The sequence below is a fragment of the Equus asinus genome, chromosome 26 (assembly GCF_041296235.1).
Source record: "Equus asinus isolate D_3611 breed Donkey chromosome 26, EquAss-T2T_v2, whole genome shotgun sequence".
NCBI lineage: Eukaryota > Metazoa > Chordata > Mammalia > Perissodactyla > Equidae > Equus > Equus asinus.
This window is the reverse complement of record NC_091815.1, coordinates 30,511,492-30,530,432: the sequence shown is the minus strand read 5'-3', so window position 1 is coordinate 30,530,432 and position 18,941 is coordinate 30,511,492. Positions and strand designations below refer to the sequence as shown.

General features: G+C 50.9%; 1 protein-coding gene across 2 annotated transcripts in view; it reads left to right on the top strand.

Moving 5' to 3' along the window:
* The first annotated feature begins 1,551 nt into the window (after window positions 1-1,551).
* Window positions 1,552-18,941, top strand: part of OPA3 (outer mitochondrial membrane lipid metabolism regulator OPA3) — a 90,390-nt gene continuing 73,000 nt past the window's right edge. The window contains exon 1 of one of the 2 annotated variants that reach the window (XM_014860937.3): window positions 1,552-1,826. In XM_014860937.3, the coding sequence (XP_014716423.2) occupies window positions 1,685-1,826 (142 nt within the window). In that variant the 5' untranslated portion in view covers window positions 1,552-1,684. The remainder of the gene's footprint in view (window positions 1,827-18,941) is intronic. The other variant, XM_014860936.3, reaches the window with a different exon arrangement.

Sequence of the window (18,941 nt, the reverse complement as noted above, 5' to 3'; positions counted from 1 at the left end):
TCTGAACACAGCCCCCTCGGAGACTCAGATGACAGCCTGCACACCACCCCTCCACCAAATGCTCCTTCCCATTCGTGCAATAGGTATTTATTGCGCACCTACTGTGCGCCGGGCACTGTTCTAGGGGCTGAGGAGACGGCCATGAACGATACAGCGAAAAAGTCACGTCCGAGTGTGGAAGTTTCCTGAGCCGATGACAGGGCACCTCAGCACCCCAGTGGGTCCCGGGGGGCCCGGGCTAAGACCTCCAGGGGTCGGAGGGAGAAGACTCGGAGCTGGGACTCCAGGAACCCCAGCCTCCGCTCCGTCCCGGTCACCCCTGGAACTCTGTAAATCCTTTTCATCCTCTGGCCTCAGTGGGCCAGTCTGCACAATGGGGAGAGGGGTTGGTCCCAGGCGGACGATGGACCTTGAAGAGGCCCCGAGCTCCCTCACCCCTTCGGTTCAGTTGGGGTCCTGGGGACGGGTTGTTTTTACGGAATCCGAGCATCCTTGGGAATTTAGAAGATGTGGGTTCCCGCCTGCCAGTATGGTCCTCATCACAGATGGAGACAGGCAGGTGCCCCAGGGCCGGGGAGGCGGCAGAGGATGCTCAGGGAGTGAGAGTGGGGGCCGAGGGAGGCGTCCTGGCGTCTGGTCCCTGCTCCACATCACTCTGGGGCTCCCATCTTCCCTCTCCCTCTGCCTCCCACTCCGCCGTCCAGGAATTCCTCCCCGCCAGCCCCTGACCTTGTTTACGTGATCTTGCTCCCCGCCGGGTGACGGGGGAGGGAGGGCAGTCTGGGACGAATCCTTAAACTCCTCCCCGAGCCGGCTCTCTAGGGACCCTCGCCCCCAGGGGAGGAAGTGGGGCCGCCTGAGAACCGGCCCGGTCGCATCAGCCCCTCTGCGGGCTGCGGGAACTCGCGTCAGCCCCCGGCCCCACCTCCGGGCCTCGGGGTGTCAGCTGCCTCTGCAGAGGACGTGCGCTCTCACGCCGGAGGCAGCAATAATAACACTAAGATCTGGAGAGTATTAAGGGCTGTTTATTGCGCGCTTACCACGTGACTGGCGCCATTCGAAGCACTTGGCATAGTTCGATCACTCTGTTTTTATGTACAAGATTCCCAGGCAAGCCTCCTAACAACTCCATAAGGGGAGGGCTGTGAGGATTCCCATTTTGGAGACGGGAATGCTGATGCCCAGAGAGGTTAAGTCACTCGCCTAATAGCACACAGCAAGTAAAGGGCGGAGCTGGGATTCCAACCCAGGTCTGTAGGATACAAGGCCAGTTTCTTCTCTAACCTGCGGGGGGAGGTGTATTTGGGACTCGTTAGCCCTAATCAGGGCTAATTTTAAGAGCCTCCTTTGGGCGGAGAAGCCACCTAAGTACGTGACGTCACGAAGGAACGCGGTGACATCAACCGAAGCGGGCGTGGGAACCCATCAACGCTCCCGCGAGCAGCCGTTTAACGGCACCGCCCCCCGACCGCCTCACTTCCGCCGCATATTTGCATATTCAGCGAACGGACGTTGGGGCGTCAGCGTCGACGCGGTGACGTCAGGAAGCGCCCCTGCCGCTCCCCGCCCCAAGCGTACGCACGTACACACGCACGCACGGCGACGAGGGGGCGGGGGAGGAGGGAGAGCGCGGAGGTGCCCCGCCCAGTGAGCAAGGTTGCGCGTGCCCCTTGCGGCCGCCAAGATGGTGGTGGGCGCGTTCCCTATGGCGAAGCTGCTGTACCTGGGCATCCGGCAGGTCAGCAAGCCGCTTGCCAACCGCATTAAGGAGGCCGCCCGCCGAAGCGAGTTCTTCAAGACCTATATCTGCCTCCCGCCGGCTCAGCGTGAGTCTGACCCCACGTCCCTCCAACCTTTCCATTCTCCAACCCCTTTCAGGTGGTTGCTCAGGGGATGGACTTCTGTGCACGACCAATCACAGCCCGAACCGGCAAAGTGCTGCAGCCAATAGGAAGGGTTCCTGGGAGAAGGGCATGCGGGCAGCCCAATAGTAAGAACCGGCGTGGGGTAGGGCGCCAGCGCTCGAGTTGGGAATATCAGCCAGTAGGAAAAGAGAACTCCTGGAGACTGACGTCTAGGCGAGCCAATAGTGTGGGGGACAGGAGTAATCTGGGCGGGGAATTCCAGGACTGGGAGGAGCTAGGGGCGGGGCCGAGGAGACAGCGGACGGGGTCATTTGCTAGGCCGTCCTTAGGCGACTTGGCTTCCAAAACTCCACTCCGTGCTTCAGTTTCCCTCCCTTCCCGAGGAGTGAGAGGTGTTGATATATTATCCGTTTAGGACATCGGTTTGCCCCAGTGTTAGTCTGGGAAATAGGCCTGGGCTAGGGGCGTGGCTCGGGGCCGGGGTCTGGGGTCTGGGGTCTGGGGTCTGGGGGCGTGGCCTGGGACGTTCACCCGTCTTACACGTGGTTGTTGGTCCACTCATTCAGTAGACGGACCGTGCCGGCTCCTTGCTGGGCACCGGGAGACACACTCGACCCGTCCTGTTAACCCGGAGTGGTCAGGGTGGTGGGAACGCTGGGACTCAGAGCCTGACCCGGGGGCGTGGGGTCCGGAGGGCTGTCTAGACGGGGGCAGCCCGAGCTGAGATCTAAAGGGCATAGTAAACGCTCAAAATAGGAGCTACTTTACAAGACGAGGTAGGTGCGATCGGCCTATGGGAGCATGGAGTAAGGAAATTTAACGTAATTTGCTGGGTCGGGAACCACCATTCATTCATCCATCCATCCATCCATTGCTTCGTTTAGTTAGTATTTTCTGAGCATGTGTTCTGTGCCCGGCCTCGTGCCGGGCAGTGCTGGTGAAACAACAGGGACCAAGCTGAGAGCCCTCAAGGAACTCTCAGTCCAGTGGGGACAGAGCCATCCTGCGAGAGTGACCACCCAGCGTGGGCAGAGCTGGGATGGGGGAGCCCACTGGACGCCTGACCTGGCATGGGGTTCAGGGAGGGCTTCTTGGCAGAGGAGACCCCTGAGCTGGAACCTGAAGGGTGAGGACAACCTCACCAGATGACACGGGGACAGGGGTGATGTTGGGGGAGACAGAGGAGCATGTGCCAAGGTCACAGGGAGGAGAAATGACTTCCCCCAGTTGATAGAAGAGGAAACGGAGCCCTTGAGAGCAGAAGTGAGTGGCTGAGGTCCCACGGAGTTTGTGCCAGACGGGGGACTTCAACCCTGCAGTCTGGATTCCCAGAGCTGCAGCCTTTCTCCCAAACATGGTGATAGGTCATAGCCTTGTGCATTAGAAAGTGGTTTCTTGAGTCACACTCGGTCGGCTCCCATCCGGCCCCACCCCTTCTTAGCCGGGCGGCTTGGGGCAGGTCCCATCAAGTGGCCTCCGAGCTTTACTGTCCTCTTCTGTGTAGTGCGTGTTGTATAATTGCAGCATTTAATGGATGCTCACTCTGTGCCAGGCTAGGCGCTTCCTAGGCCTTCTAGCATTAAGACCGCACAAATCATTATGAGGTAGCTACTGTTGTTATGCCCATTATACTGTATATGCATTTACACCATGAACACTACTCACCGTGGTTTTGTGAGGAGTAAATGGATATAAAATGTTGTCAGTGCTTGGCGCTAACATGGGGCTGTTGTGTAGATGCTGTGGATACAGCAGAGGAGAAAAAGCAAAAAATCTTGTCCTCAGGGACCTTACATTCTTGAGGGGGAAGTCAGACTATTAAGAAAATAAATAGTTAAGATATGAGGCATACTAGCTAACAATAACTGCTCCAGAGAAAACATCAGGGGTGCAGAAGGAGGAGTATTTGGAGGCAGGTTGTAAGGGTTTTGTTTTCAACCCAGGGAACACAAGCTCTCTGATTGATACACTTGAAAGGATACAGACAGAGCACACTGATATTTATCACTTAAGGATTTCTCCCTCTTCCCCTCTTTTTTTTTTTTTGGTGAGGAAGATTGGCTCTGAGCTAACATCTGTTGCCAATCTTCCTCTTTTTTTTTTTCTCCCCAAAGCCCCAGTGCATAGTTGTATGTTCTAGTTGTAGGTCATTTTAGTTCTTCTATGTGGGATGCCGTCTCAGCATGGCTTGGTGAGCAGTGCTAGGTCTGTGCCCTGGATCTGAACTGGCAAACCCCAGGCTGCTGAAGCGGAGCATGCAAACTCAACCACTCGGCCACAGGGCAGGCCCCCAGGTTGTAAGTTTTGATAGGGTTATCAGGGTGACCCCACTGAGGAGAGGGGGGAGCAAGCAGTACCCTCCTCTCTTTCTGCAGAATGCTCTTCCCCAGGTATCTGGCAGAAGAGCATTCTATCCCCAAAATTCTGCATGTGCAAAGGCCCTGAGGTGAGAGTGTGCTGGGCATGTTTAACAAACAGCGCTTTACCACCTGGGTCATCATTTATTAGCCTGCAACAAACTTGCTTTGTCTTCGTTCTCGTAGATGTATGTGTGTACACACACTTTTTTTCTTGAACCATTTGAAAATAAGTTTTGAACATGACACTTCACTCCTAAATATTTCAGCCTATCCCTCCTAAGAACAAAGACATTCTATACAACACTGTAGCAATATCGCACTGGAGAAATTTAACATTGATAACAATAATATTGATAATTTTGTGGTTTAATATATAGCTCATATTCTGATTTCTCCAATTGTCCCCAAAATGTCCTTTTTCCTGTTTTAGTTTGTGTGTGTGTGTGAGGAAGATTGGCCCTGATTTAACATCTGTTGCCAGTCTTCCTCTTTTTGCTTGAGGAAGATTGGCCCTGAGCTCACATCTGTGCCAGTCCTCCTCTATTTTATGTGGGATGCTGCCAAGCACGGCTTGAAGAACGGTGCTAGGTCCGCACCAGGATCCGAACCCGTGAACCCCGGGCCACTGAAGGGGAGCCCGTGGACTTAACCACTACGCCACTGGGCCAGCCCCTTTTTTTACTATTTATTATTATGATTATTTTTAATCGAGGATCCGGTCCGGGATCATGCACCACCTCCTTGGTTATCATGCCTCTTTGGTACCCTTTAATCTCCAACAGTGCTCTGCTATCCGGCCCGCTGCCTGTCTTTGTAAATAAAGTTTTATTGGAACACAGCCACACCCATTTGTTTGCACATTGTCTGCGGCTGCAGAGCTGGGTGTGTGTGGCCCTCAAATCTAAAATATGTACTCTGTGGCCCTTTACGGGAAATGTTTACTGACCTGCCCTAGGACAGTAACCCTGCCCTTGTTTGTCGTGACAGTGACATTTGGAAGAGTCCAAGCCAGTTGTCCCATAGAGTGTCCTCCATCTGGAGTTTTCTGATCGCTTCCTCTGATTGGATTCACAGTGAGCATCCTTGGCAGGAACCCCACAGACGTGATGGGGTGTGCTGAGGACGTCACCTCAGGGGGCCCCGAGGTCTGTTTCTTCTGTCGTTTGTGATGGTGACTTGGACTGCAGGGTTAAGGTGGCGGCCACCGAAAGAACCTTTCCTGTTCCCCTTAGTAATGAATAAGCAGTCGATTTGTTTGGAAGGTAGAGCCGGCAGGATTTCCTGTGGCCTGGCCATGACATGGCCGACTGGAGGAGGGGCGGGTTGCACAGGAAGGACCAGGAGCTCGGTCTGAGCCAGGTTGAGCTGGAGATGCTGGTGGACATTGGAGTGCACTGGCTAGAATATCTCCGCTTGTGTTACTCCGTTGTTACTGGCTTCGCACCGCTCACGGCCCTTTGCTGCGGCCCTGCCTGTGTGAGGCCAATCCCCTAAGCCCGGAGCAGCCTTGTGTTCGCCCAGGCCAGGCCTCCCGGGAACCAGCACATCCAGCGCCTCTGGCTGAGGTTCTCGCCACTCGACGGGGTGAGCCTGCTGGCCATCTCCTCCTCCGAGAGGCTGGAGTGGGAGGCGTGTCTGCCTGAGGAAAGAACAGTCAGTGCCAGAAGCATAAATCATTGATGGTGTGCTCTGTTGGGGAGCCAGAGACCCTTCGCAACAGCCATTTCTGGGGGAGGAAAAAAAGGAGGTTGGCCATGCCAGGCAGGTGGGGCGGTTCCCGCAAAGGGCACTGCTGACGCTTGTGGGGCAGCTGTGGGCCGTCTGTGGGCAGCGGGGAGATTCCGGGGCCGTGTGCTTCTCCCTTGGAGTAGACTGGTCGTTTTTCTAGTTTACACTCACAGTTAGCGAATAACAGCATCCTAGAGATGTCCGCACCCCAGTCCCGGGAGCCTGTTGAATGTATTACCTTACCCAACAAAGGGAACTTGAGAGATGTCATGAAATCAAGGATTTGGGGACAGGGAGATTATCCTGGATGATCCAGGCGGGCCCTGTGTCATCACAAGGGTCCTTATAAGTGAAAGAGACACACAAAAAAGGGACGGGTTGGAAGATGCGTGCTGCTGGCCTTGAAGATGGAAGAGGGGCCAGGAAATGCATTCTCCCCCAGCGCCTCCAGAAGGAGCGCTCCTCCTTGAGCTTAGCCTCGTGAGACCCTAGTGAGACGTTTCGGAACCGAAGCTGGTCACTTTGTGTGGTTTTAGGCCACTGCGTTGGTGGTCATTTGTCCCAGAAGCGGTAGGAGACCGAGGTGCCACGTTCATTCGCGCAGGTCGCCGGGCTGATTTCCTCAGCAGTGCTGAGCTCTGTGGCCGTTCTCCCGACTTTAAGCCGTGGAGTTGGTTTCAGTTTTCTGTTGCTACATGGCTTCTGGCCCAGAGCTTAGTGGCTTAACGTGGTCACCCTTTTTTTTTTGCTCTCACGGTTTTGTGGCTTGGCGGGGGTCAGCTGGCTGACTCCTCTGCTGGTCTTGCTTAGTGGTCTCTCATGGGACTGGGGTCAGAGGGTGGCCGGGGACTCTTCTGGGGCCTTGGAATGGCCAGTTCCCTCTCCCCCTCTCACTGTGTGTCAGGACCGCTTCTCCACGTGCTTCCTCCAGCAGAGTAGCTGAATCTCTCACAGGATCGCTCAGGGCTCTCGAAAGCCACATCTCCAGGAGGAAAAAGTGGAAGCTGCAGTCCGAGCAGCTCTGGCTCAGACCAGGGTGAGTGTGGGAGGGGACCACATGGGCATGGTATGGAGGGTCGCCAAAGGTGGTCTACCCCAGAGTTGGCATGTTTGGGTTTGACTCTTGGCACCACTGATTAGCTGTGTGACTTTGGGCAAGCAGCTTGACCTCTCTGAGCCTGTTTCTGTATGTATCAAATGAGGGTAATGATAGAACTCTCCACCAGGGCTTCTTGTGAGGAGGCAGGAGACAGTGGATACCAAGGCCTGGCTCAGAGCATGGGTATCTGGTCCTTAGTGCTGGCTTCTGACATGCGGAATCTCTTCTTACCACACGTGGGTGTTACTGCCCAGAGGCTCCACTCTGCTTCTGGACAAAGGCTTCCCGCGCTCAGCTCCCTGCTCTGCTCGGTGTGTGTCCTGGGCAAGTCGCTGGGCCTTCCTGTACCTCAGCTTCCTCCTCGGTATCTGTGGCACTCACCTCGTGGTCTGACGGGAGGGTCTGATTTCTGCACAAACACCCTGAGAACCAGGTTCAGTGACCAGCAGTGCGGCTGAGTGGTCTGAAACCCGGCCTCTGGAGTGGGGCTGCCTGCCTATGAATCCCAGTTCTGCCACTTTCTGTGTGACCCCGGGTAGGTTACTTAACTTCTCTGAGCCTCAGTTTTGTTGTCTGTGAATTGGATTATGATGTTGCTTCTGTGATTTAATATCCATAAAACGTCAGACAGTGCCGGGCCTGTAAGTGGTGTATAAATACTTGTTGAAGGCAGAGAAATGTCAGGCGCCATTATTATTATTATTATTTTTTAAAGTTGGGCCCTGAGCTAACATCTGTGCCCATCTTCCTCTATTTTATATGTGGGACGCTGCCACAGCATGGCTTGATGAGCAGTGCGTAGTTTGCACCCGGAATCCGAACTGGAGAACCCCAGGCTCCCAAAGTGGAGTTTGCAATCTTAACTGCTGCGCCACCAGGCCGGCCCCCACCATTATTATTTTTATCACTGTCAGCATCTTAATGCTGAGCCTTCCAGTGGGGTCCTTCTCGGTGTGCACTCTTGGGCCCTCTCGGTGCCAAGCAGCTAGTCCTTCCAGCTTCTAGAAGATGTTGGTCCTCCTTCCTCAGGCAGCCTCCTGGGTTACCATCGCCAGAAGGATCTGGGCTTCCCCGGGAACGTTTCTGACCAGCCTGGGGCAGTTGTGTCTGAGGGGCTGGGGTTGGAGATAGAGCTCCGAGTCAGGACAGGCGGAAAGGCCAACACAGAGGGCCGTGTGGCCGAGGAGAGGGCCCCCACTCCCCAGTTCCGCATCGCATACTTCAAGCATCCTTTGAGAGGAACGGTGAGACCTGCAAGGAAGCAGAGGGGCTCCTCGCAGAGCAGGGAGAAAGCAGGAGCCAGGAGCCAAAGCAGGGAGTGAGCACTGAAGCTGCCTGATACTCTGGGGACAGTGACAGATTCGCACGGCCTCAGGGACGGAGGCCATGCTGTGGGAAAGCCAAGCAGGGGCCACCCGTGCAGAACCAGGTCCCGGGACAGGTCCCTTGGGGGAAGACAGAATTAGAAAAACCCACCGCGCTGGGGCACGCAGCCTTAGATCTAGGTGGAGACAGAAGAAGTCGCCTCTGGGCATTTGTGGCCACTGACTGCCCCTCCTGCGGGTTGCGGCTTGAGTTAGACTCTTTGAAAGGTCCTGGACAGACCCGGGGCTGTGTGGCCCTGAGCCCCTGACAAGGACAAATGTAAACCTTCCCCAGAGGAGCCCCCGCCCTCCCCGCCTGGGCCTCGGAGAATCCCTTCAGGCAGATGGGAGCCCGTGCTGGAAGGTTCCTCCGCACAGAGAGGCGGGCGCCGGGCACGGCCGGGCAGGACCTGCCAACATCGATCGGAGGGGCATCTGAAACACCTGTGTTTCCGTGTGGAAAGGGGAAAACACGAGGGATGTGTAGACACGAGGACACACAGTCAGAAGTTACCATGAAGCTGGAAATAGAACCAAATGGAACTTGGAGAAAGAGCGAACGCAGGTGATGTTCCGAGCTCGGTAGAAGGACCACACAAACACCGGGTGAAACGCAGCTGCCGAGAGGGCAGCTGACCTGACAGATGGACCATCTGAAGGGCAAAAGGGAGCGTTGCGGGGCTCCCCGTCGCTGCCCAGGACGGCAGGGCCTGGTTGGGTCCATCTGGGCAAGGAAGGGCTGACGGTTTGATTTGTAACATTCTCCAGAGGATTCGGGCATGCACGAGAGTTTGAAAATCACTTCGCTGGACTCTGTTTATAGTGTCCGGAACACCACCTCAGTTACGTTACAGGACAGCCAGGCTGCTGCTGCGGGTGACCTCCGGCTGGTTCTGCTGCTTCTTTGCTATGAAGGAAATATTTTCGAACCTCCTTCCCTAGTATGTAGGTATGTGTGTGTAGTGTGTCTATAAATATAGTTATTAGCAGTCGTGTGTAGTGCTAACATATAATACTGTGAGTATATTATGTGTGTTTAAAAACACAAAAATTAGGGGCTGGCCCAGTGGCATAGCAGTTAAGTTTGTGCACTCTGCTTTGGCGGCTGGGGCTTCGTCCGTTCGGATCCCAGGTGTGGACATGGCACTGCTCATCAAGCCATGCTGTGGCAGTTGTCCCCACATATAAAGTGGAGGAAGATGGGCATGGATGTTAGCTCAGGGCCAGTCTTCCTCAGCAAAAAGAGGAGGATTGGTAGATGTTAGCTCAGGGCTAATCTTCCTCAATAAATAAACAGATAAGAAGACCCAAAATGAAGGGATGAAATTAATATTTTAAAAATCAAATTTTATCTTATGTATTCATGGCCCCCCAAATATCATTGCTCTCACTAAAAATGTTTTTGTAGCGGACAGTGTTCAGTGCGTTTGGAAACTCTTGGTGTGAGGCTCTGGGAGAGTCCAGTTTTGACGTGCTTTGTGTTCGGCTGTCTCAGCTGCCAGGGACCTAACCAAGGCACTCAGATCCAAATGAGAGCAGTGCACGGTGGGCCGCGTGTAATCCCGCTGCTCTTTTTCCGTCCCACCCTTCGGATGCAGTGGCGTTTGTTGGAACTGGCTGCTGCTGGCATGTTAAACCTTCAGTCGGTGGTTCCTGAGCGGGAGTCGTGTGAAGCGGCCCCTGGGTGCGTCTGGTAGATTTGCAGCCTGATTCTGTCCGTGTTTCCCCGGCTGCAATACACTGAGTGGACAGGAGAGGGCGCCCGCGCCAGCCTTTCTGCATTTGGTCCAGTGCCCTGGGGACCGTGGCACCTGCCGGCTGAGGCACTCAAGGCCATCTCCGCAGTTGACCTTGGTGTAGCTCTTTATGCTGGGAAAGCTTAATTCTCTTCCTCCTCCTCCTCCTCCTCCTCACCTTCCTCTCTTCTCTTTCTCTTCCTCCTCTCCCTCCCCTCCCCTCCCCCTCCTTCTTCAAAACATAAACATAACCAGAAGTTCTGATATGTTCATCTTATGCCCTAAAGAAGTGCCTTGTCACCCCTCTCGGTTCCCCCCTCCTTGAGACTCCTTAGTCAGTTCCTTAGAGGCCTACTCCAGTGTCTGGGCCCCCAGGATGTGTCCCTGTCCCTAACTGGGGTCTTAGCCCCACTTCCAGCTTCTTCCGGCTCCCTGGGCCCCATCTGACCCCACCTCAGCCCCCTGAGCCTCCACACAGCTGGCGATTTCCTCAGAGCTCCCTCAGCCCCCGCTCGTCTCAGCTCTTCTCCGCTTCCACACCCGCCTCTGTCCTGCCTTGCCGAGCACACAGCCACAGCAGCGCCCCTCTCCTGAGGGCCTCGTGGACCCCAAACTCTGTGCTGAGTCTCTTGCCATTTTTATCTCTTTTCCTTTTAAAATGGAATCAAATTTTGCTTTACTTTTGGGTATTAGGGTACTTTTCCTCCGAAGTTTTTTTGGGGGGACTTAGGAAATTTACGAAAGTAATATATGTTTATTGTGAAAGAAGGAACAAGGCACATCAGTTTGTGCTCATCTGTGATTAATTGAAACCCAGCCAATAAATCTTAATCAAACCTTAAATCAAAAGGATGTTTATTGGTGGAGAAAGGTGGCTGTGTAGTGGCTTGGTGATGTCATTGGGGACCTGAGGACTCTCTCTGTCTCTCCCGTCTTTGTGTTCAGGCACTAACTTTCCTCGAGGCCTCAAAAAGGCTGCTGGAGCTCCAGGCATCATGCCTTTATACTGCAGTGTCCACAGGGAGGAAGTGTGTGGGGAGTTGGGGTCAGGGAAATGAGACGGAGCTCTTCAAGGAGAAAAACCTTTGCCCAGAAGTCCCCAGGAGACTCCCCTCACTGCTGATTGGCCAGAATTGAGTCACATGCCACCCCTTGCTGGATGGGAGGTCAGGGTGGTGAGTGTCGCTTCTAGACTCTAATGACGGGGGAGGATGGAGTTAATAAGACCATAGAGAATAATATAAAGTAGTATTCATCGTCATAAGCACTCAGGCTGTTGTAGGCTTTCCATGTGTTCATTTGCTCTCGCCGTACCCCATGAGGTAGGTGACCGCCGTCAACACTGCCTTAGCAGATGTGGAAACTGAGCAGAGCTGTTAAGTTACCTGCCCGAGGGCACAGAGGTGCTCAGCGGTAGAGCTGGAACCAGACTGTCCGGTTCCAGTTGGCACGCATGGTGCTCCACCCCACTTCCAGCATCCGCAGGCCGCCAGGTGGGCTGTCCCACTAGATGTCAGTTCATGCGCAAGCCTTGAATGTGCCAGTGTTCCTGCAGGGGTTATGATCCTTATTTTGAAAAACAGGAAGTGGAGATTACAGAGAGGTTGAGAAACTTGCCCAAGGTCACACAGCAAATAAGCAGCAGAGCCAGGACTTGAACCCAGGACCACGTGACTCCAGAGCACACTAAGCTCTTAGCCTCTCTGTTAGCTGCTTCCCTTGTGCCTCTTAAATCCCCAAACGCTGACTGTACAGAGTCGAGTTGGTCTCTCCCTGTCTGGGCAGGGAGTGGTGTGGGATTCTTTTCTGGGACGGGAGCATGCTTCAGTCCATTAAGGGGCTGTGTAATTGACCCGTTCAGCAAATCTTTATTTAGTGCCTGCTGTGTGCCAGGAACTGTTCTAGGGGCTGTGACTAACTCAGTAGTCAGCAAAGCAGGAGGGGAGTCTCTGGTCTCATGAAGATCCTATTTGAGCCTATGAGTCACCTGCTTAGGGACACCACGGAGAGGGCCTTTTTCCACCCAAAATGCCCAGGCCGAATCTCAGTGGTCCAGCTTGAATCGCATCCCCATCCCTGAGCCAATCACTGTGGCCCTGGGAATGCAGTGCTCTGATTGGCCGGTCTGAGGAGCTGGGTTAGGCTCTGCTGAATCCTCTGAACAGTCTCTTTGGGGGAGATGGGGCCCCTCAAGAGGCCTGGCAGACAGAACCGTAAAGTCCCCTCTTGTGACTGGCGCACCGAGTGTCCCTGCTGTCTGCAGAGGCAGTGATGGAGGATGGGCCGGGGCCGGGGCCAGGGCAGGGGCGGGCGCGAGCTGTGTTTACTCTGAGTGATAATGTCTGAACTGATGGTAACGGTTTTCCTTTATTGTGCTTTCTGTGATCTCCACAAAGGATATTAATCACCTGCTTAGGGAGTTTATAGGAACGTCCTGGTTTTATTGAGTGGGAAATATCTCAGACAGAAAAGCAAGTTCCTTGAGGCAGCACAGAATAAGAAATCAGGCTTGGGGCTGGCCCATTGGCATAGTGGTTAAGTTTGTGCACTCTGCTTCGGCGGCCTGGGGTTCGTGGGTTCGGATCCCGGATGCGGACCTACACACCACTCCTTAAGCCATGCTGTGGTGGCGTGCCACATGCAAAATAGAGGAAGATTGGCACAGATGTTAGCTCAGGGACAATCTTCTTCAATTGAAAACAGGAAGATTGGCAACAGATGTTAGCTCAGGGCCAGTCTGCCTCACCAGAAAAAAAGAAATCAAGGCTCAAACTCTTCTTCTTACATTTAGTTATTAATAGTAGATTTTTTGCATATTCTTTATTCAAGTACAATATCTATTCAATGCAGTGTACAGATCTGAAGTGTCTAGTTTAATGAGTATGGATAAATGCATATATACCCATGTAACCAACATCCAAGATATCAAACATTTCCGTCACCGTGGCAAGTTCCTTCCTTTCCTGTCCGGTCACCCTGTGTGGCTTCTCTCCCTGTAGATTAGTTTTGCTTGTTGTTGAACTTCCCAGGAATGGAATCATGCAGCCTGAACTTTATGCCTAGCCTTTGTTCACGTGGTGTTTTCTGAGCTATTTTCTTGTTGCTGCACGTGTCAGAATTTCATTGCTTTTATTGCTTTTAGTGTGTATTCTTTTCTTTTATTCCAATATGTGAATATGCTACACATTATCCACTCTGTTAATAATAGACATTTGGGTTTCTCATTTTTTTGTTGTCACTAGTAAAAGCTGCCATGAACATTCTGGTACATGTCTTTCTGTGGGCATGTGCTTTCATTTCTCTGGGGTAACTGCCCAGGTGTAATTTCTGGGCTACATGGTAAAGGCATGTTTCGTCTTATAAGAAACTCCCAAAGAGTTTTCCACTGTGGTCCCAGTTACCCGGCATCCTTGCCCATGTTTAATGTTTTCACAGTTTAATTTTAGCTGTTCCTGTTGGTGTAAAGTGACAACTCCTTTTCTCTTCTTTGATGAGCGGTGATGTTGCATACTTTTTCACTTGATAATAAATAACCACCTATTATCTCACGCCGTTCCTGAGAATCAGGAATGTAGGGGCAGCTTCGAGGAGCGGCTCTGGCTCAGAGTCTCAGACCGACGGCTGTGCTACTGCTGGAGGAGCAGCTGCCAAGCTGACTCACTCACACGGTTGTTGGAAGGAGTCTCAGCTCTTGGCTGGCTGGGGTCCAGGGCGCTCAGTCGCTGTCCGCGTGGGCCTCTCCTTAGGGCTGCTCGTGAACTGGAGGCGGCTTCCCCCGGAGAGAGGGATCCGGGAGGGAAAGTGACCCAGGCTGGAGAGGCAGCGTCTTTGTAGTGTAGTTTTGGGAGTGACGGGCCACCACTTCTGCCGTATCCTGTTAGTCACACAGACCAACCTAGTACAGTGTGGGAAGGGACTATTCAGGGGTGCGAGTGCCGGGACAGGCGTTCCTGGGGGCCGTCTTGGAGGCTGGCTACCACAATTCTATTACTACCGTCAATTAAAATGATTGCTTTTAAAAAGTATATTAAACCAATCTCGTATTCCTGGATAAACCCCACTTGGTCATGGTGTATTATCTTTTTCATATATTGCTTTTTGCTAATATCTCCCTAAAGATTTTTGCATCTGTGGTCATGAGGGACATATTCTATAATTTTTCTCTCCTTTGATGTCTTTATCAATATTATGGCTTTGCTGACCTCATAAAACAATTGGGAAAATGTTCCCTCATTCTCTATTTTCTGTAAACTTGGGATTATTTCTTCCTTAAATATTTGACATAAATGTCCATGTAGGCTTATAGTTTTCCTCGGGGTGGGGGTGGGGGTTAATAACAGATTCAGTTTTCTTTGTAGTTATAGGACTATTCACATTTTCTGTTTCTTCTTGTATGAACTTCCATAAATTATGTTTTTCAAGGTATGTGTCTTTTCATATAAGTTGTTGGATTTATTGGCATAAACTTGTTCATAATATGCCTTTGCTGTATTTGTAGGATCTGTAGTGATGTCTCCTCTTTCATTCCTGATGCTGGTAATTTATGTTTTCTTTTTTCTTTATTCTTGGTCACTAATCCTCCTACTGGTTTATCAATGTGTGTTTCAAAGAATCATCTTTTGGCTTTCTTATTTTCTTCTCATTTGTCTATTTTCTATTTCATTGATTTCTGCTCTTATCCTTATTGTTTTCTTCTGCCTATTTACTTTGGGTTTAATTTGCTCCTTATAAAATAAGGTAGAATTTTAGATTATTTAAGTGTTTTTTCCTGTTTTATTTTTTTTTTAAAGATTGGCACCTGAGCTGACATCTGTTGCCAGTCTTCTTTTCTTTCTTCTTCTTCTCCTCCCCAAAGCACCCCCAGTACATAATTGTATATTCTAGTTGTGGGTCCTTCTGGTTGTGCCATGTGGGATGCCGCCTCAGCATGGCCTGATGAGCAGTGCCATGTTGGCGCCCAGGATCCAATCTGGTGAAACCCTGGGCCTCTGAAGCAGAGCCTGCGAATTTAACCACTCGGCCATGGGGCTGGCCCCTCTTCCTGTTTTACAGAAGCATTTAGATATAAATTTACTGGGACTGGCCAGGTGGTGCAGTGGTTAAGTTTGCACGTTCCACTTCGGCATCCTGGGATTCGCTGGTTCGGATCCCGGGTGCGGACCTACGAACTGCTTGGCAAGCCATGCTGTGGCAGGCGTCCCACATATAAAGTAGAGGAAGATGGGCACAGATGTTAGCTCAGGGCCAGCAAAAAGAGCTCTTCCTCAGCAAGAAGAGGAGGATTGGTGACAGATGTTAGCTCAGGGCTAATCTTCCTCAAAAAAAAATTTATTTTAATAAAATATATATAAATTTCCCTCTAAATACTACATGAGATGTATCCCACACAATTTGGCACATTGTGTCTTCATTGTCATTCCTTTCTGTATATTTTCTGGTTTCTCTTGTGATTTCTTCTTGGCCCTGGGTTATTTAGAAGTGTGTTGTCTAATTTCCATATATTGGAGGCCTTTATAGGTTTCTGATTGTTATTGATTTCCAATTTAATTCCATCATGGTCAGTAATAATGCACATGGCAGAAAAATTCAGGTGGTACAAAAGGGAATATGGTGAGAAGTACATGTGTTTCCCATCCGTCTGTTGGCCTACCCGCCTGCCTGTCTTCCTTCTTTTCTCTGCTCATTAAGAAATAGTTACTATGGGGCCGGCCCCGTGGCCGAGTGGTTAAGTTCACGCGCTCTGCTGCGGCAGCCCAGGGTTTTGCCAGTTCGGATCCTGGGCGCGGACATGGCACCGCTTGTCAGGCCACGCTGTGGTGGCGTCCCACATGCCACAACTAGAAGGACCCACAACTAGAATATACAACTATATGGCAGGGGGCTTTGGGGAGAAAAAGCAGAAAAAAAAAAAAAAGAAATAGTTACTGAATGCCTGCTGATTGCCAGGCACTGGGGATACGGCTGTTTAAAAAGAGACAGAGTCTCTGCCATCTTTATAGTGTTGAGCTTCTCCTGATAGGAGATGGATGATAAACAAGATAAGAAGTGAAATATATGATATGTAGGTGGTAATAACTAGGAAGAAATGAAGCAGGAAGGAGCTTAGGTTAATGGGAGAAGGTGTGTGCTGTGTTAGGTTGGGTTGAGGAAGGCCTCCCTGAGGAAGTGAATGTTGGCTTGGAGACTTGACTAAAGTGAGGAATGTGGATATTTGGAGGAGAGTGTTTTAGGCATAAGACACAGTGAGTGCAAAGGCCCTGAGGCTAGAGCATGCCTGTGGGTTCCAGGAACCCTGAGGAGGCCTGTGTGGTGGTGCAGAGGATGACTAGGAGAGTAGGAGGTCAGAGGTCAGAGAGGGAGCCACCAAAGGTCACCACCTTCCAGAAGCGTTCTGTGTGTAATCAAGCATATTGTAGGCATGCATTTGTTTAATTCACGTAAATGGTAGTGTACTGTTTTCACTCTGTTTTGTGCCCTATTCTTTTCCTCTTAGCAGCATCCCTTGAAAATCCATCCCACATTCTTTTTCATAGCAGTTGGTGCACAGTGTCGGTGTACCAGGCCTCGCAGGGGGACATTTAGGTTATTTCTGGGTTGCGCCCTCCCAGAGAAAGCTGCCATCAGTATTCCAGTCTGTGTGGCCCTTGGCCGGCGGCCTTCGTGCTGTGGTACATCCGCCACGTCCACCCCCTCCCCCCACCCGCAGGGAGCACTTTAAGGGGAGCCTTTCCACATCTCCACTTGTCCCGGCTTGCCTGAGGAGTCGGCTGGCTCTTCCTTCCTTCCCTGTCAGGGGCTCTGCTCCCAGGAGAAGAAGGTATGGAGAAGTTGAGTCTGGAAACAAAGGCGGTCCTTTCCCCTTCCTGCTCATGCCATGACACATCGCCCCAGGTGTAGAGACCTTCAGGATCGCAGAGGAACAGCCCTAAGTGTCACGGTGGGAGCAGGTTCCCCAGTCCACCTCATTAAGACATGCGTCTGCGGCCAAAATGTCCTCTTTATGTTTAATAACTGTGCATCAAATTGTGTAACACGTGCTGTTTTGATCAGTGGGATCCTAACAGTAATTTTAATGGTAACTCCGTCTGAGAAAAATTTTGACTACGATCACAAGAAATGAAAATTTCGATTTTAGTTTATAGACACATTTTTTGTTTGAGAGAAATATAATAGGACATTTGGGCATAACCACGTGTTCAGGATAGAATTTTGTAGAGACAGTAGAATGTAAATTGGACTTCAGTGAGAAGAAGGAACGGTCTGAATCCCGTCCAAGAAGAGCTGGTTGGAGTATCTTCAAAATGAATGATGTAGGTATTAAATTTCTGTGGGCTCATTGGTCCTTTGCATATGCTTAAAAGAGCGATGTGATGGATTTGTTGTAAAATGTCGGTATCTGTCATATGCCAGAAGTTATGCTCTTTGCAATTATTTAAACTTAGGATGAAAACATGGATATGACAATTTCAAAGTATATAAAGAGGGTGCATAGGATTTTCAAAATTTGTTGCGAGTGTAGGGGAGCACCAAGATGTGAGGAACGCTAATTTGGCTCCCACATCAGTGTCTCCTTGTAATTATTGCTGAGGGTGTGTCTGTGGGTCTGGAGTCACCTCCTTGCTCCCGTCAGTGAGGTCCCCTCCCTCTGCCCAGGCACAGAGCTGGGACTCTTGTGGGTCTTTCCCAATTGAAGAGTTGGAAACTGCTTTCTCATTTTAGTTTTAATTTGCATTTCCTTGAGAACAAAGTTGTCTATCTTCTCATCTGTTTAAGAGGCATTTGAATTTCTCAGTAATCCATCTGTATTTAGCCCCGCTTTTCTAGCAACTGGTTGGTCTTTGTCTAATTAATATGTAGGAGCTCTTTCTGTAAGAAAATTAATAAATCTTTTTTCCTACATCATCATTTGACTTTATTTATTGTGGGATTTTTTTTTCTACTTTTGCTGTGTAAAACTTTGTTTTTACTTAGTCAAATCTATTCATGTTTTGTTTTATGACCTTTGGGATTTGCGACATCCTTAAAGACTATCCATTTCTAGATTGTGTGTGTTGGTAAGTCTTTGATGCGTCTGGAATTTATTTTGGGTGTTAGGTGTGAGGTAGGGATCTGTCTTATTTTCTGTCCCACTTGGCTGTCCGTTTGTCCCAATGGCATTCCTTGAATACAGCACTTTTTTCTCCCTGAGCTGATATGTTTTTATACCTCAGACTTTTCATTTTTGGTCTTGTTGAGCTAAAAGAAATAAACAGCCGGTGATTTTACCAGTAGAATGAGTTTATTCAAGAATGGCAAAGATTTACAGTCCGAGACTTACAGCATATGGCGAACCACCCACAAGTCCCAAGAAACAAAGGAGAGAAAGTTCTTTTCTGAAGTTGGGGGAGCTGCTGTAGATGAGGGATCCATTGGAGGAGACTGGGGGTTCAAAGTGTCTGGCTTTTCACCGGCTGACTTGTGGCAGTCTCTCACTGGCCGAGCTCTTGCAGGGCGAGGAGGAATTTCTTCCTTCCTTCTGCTGGGGTAGTCGGTACTGTCACTTCCTGCCGGAGATGCAAGCTATGCTCTTCCCGGTGGGGTCAGTAGTGTGTGTTGAGTGGCGTGTGCATGGGAGTACTCTGTTCTGCCTCCCGACTGCATTTTAAATGGCTTCTCTGAAAATTCTCACATTTTCCCCCATGTGATCAAGGTCTTCCTCTGAAAGCATCTCTGATCAAGGGTCAGGTTTTTCCAGTTTCAGCAGCCTTTTGTCCCTCGACGCCAGGAAGGACCTTTCCTGGGTGTCGTGT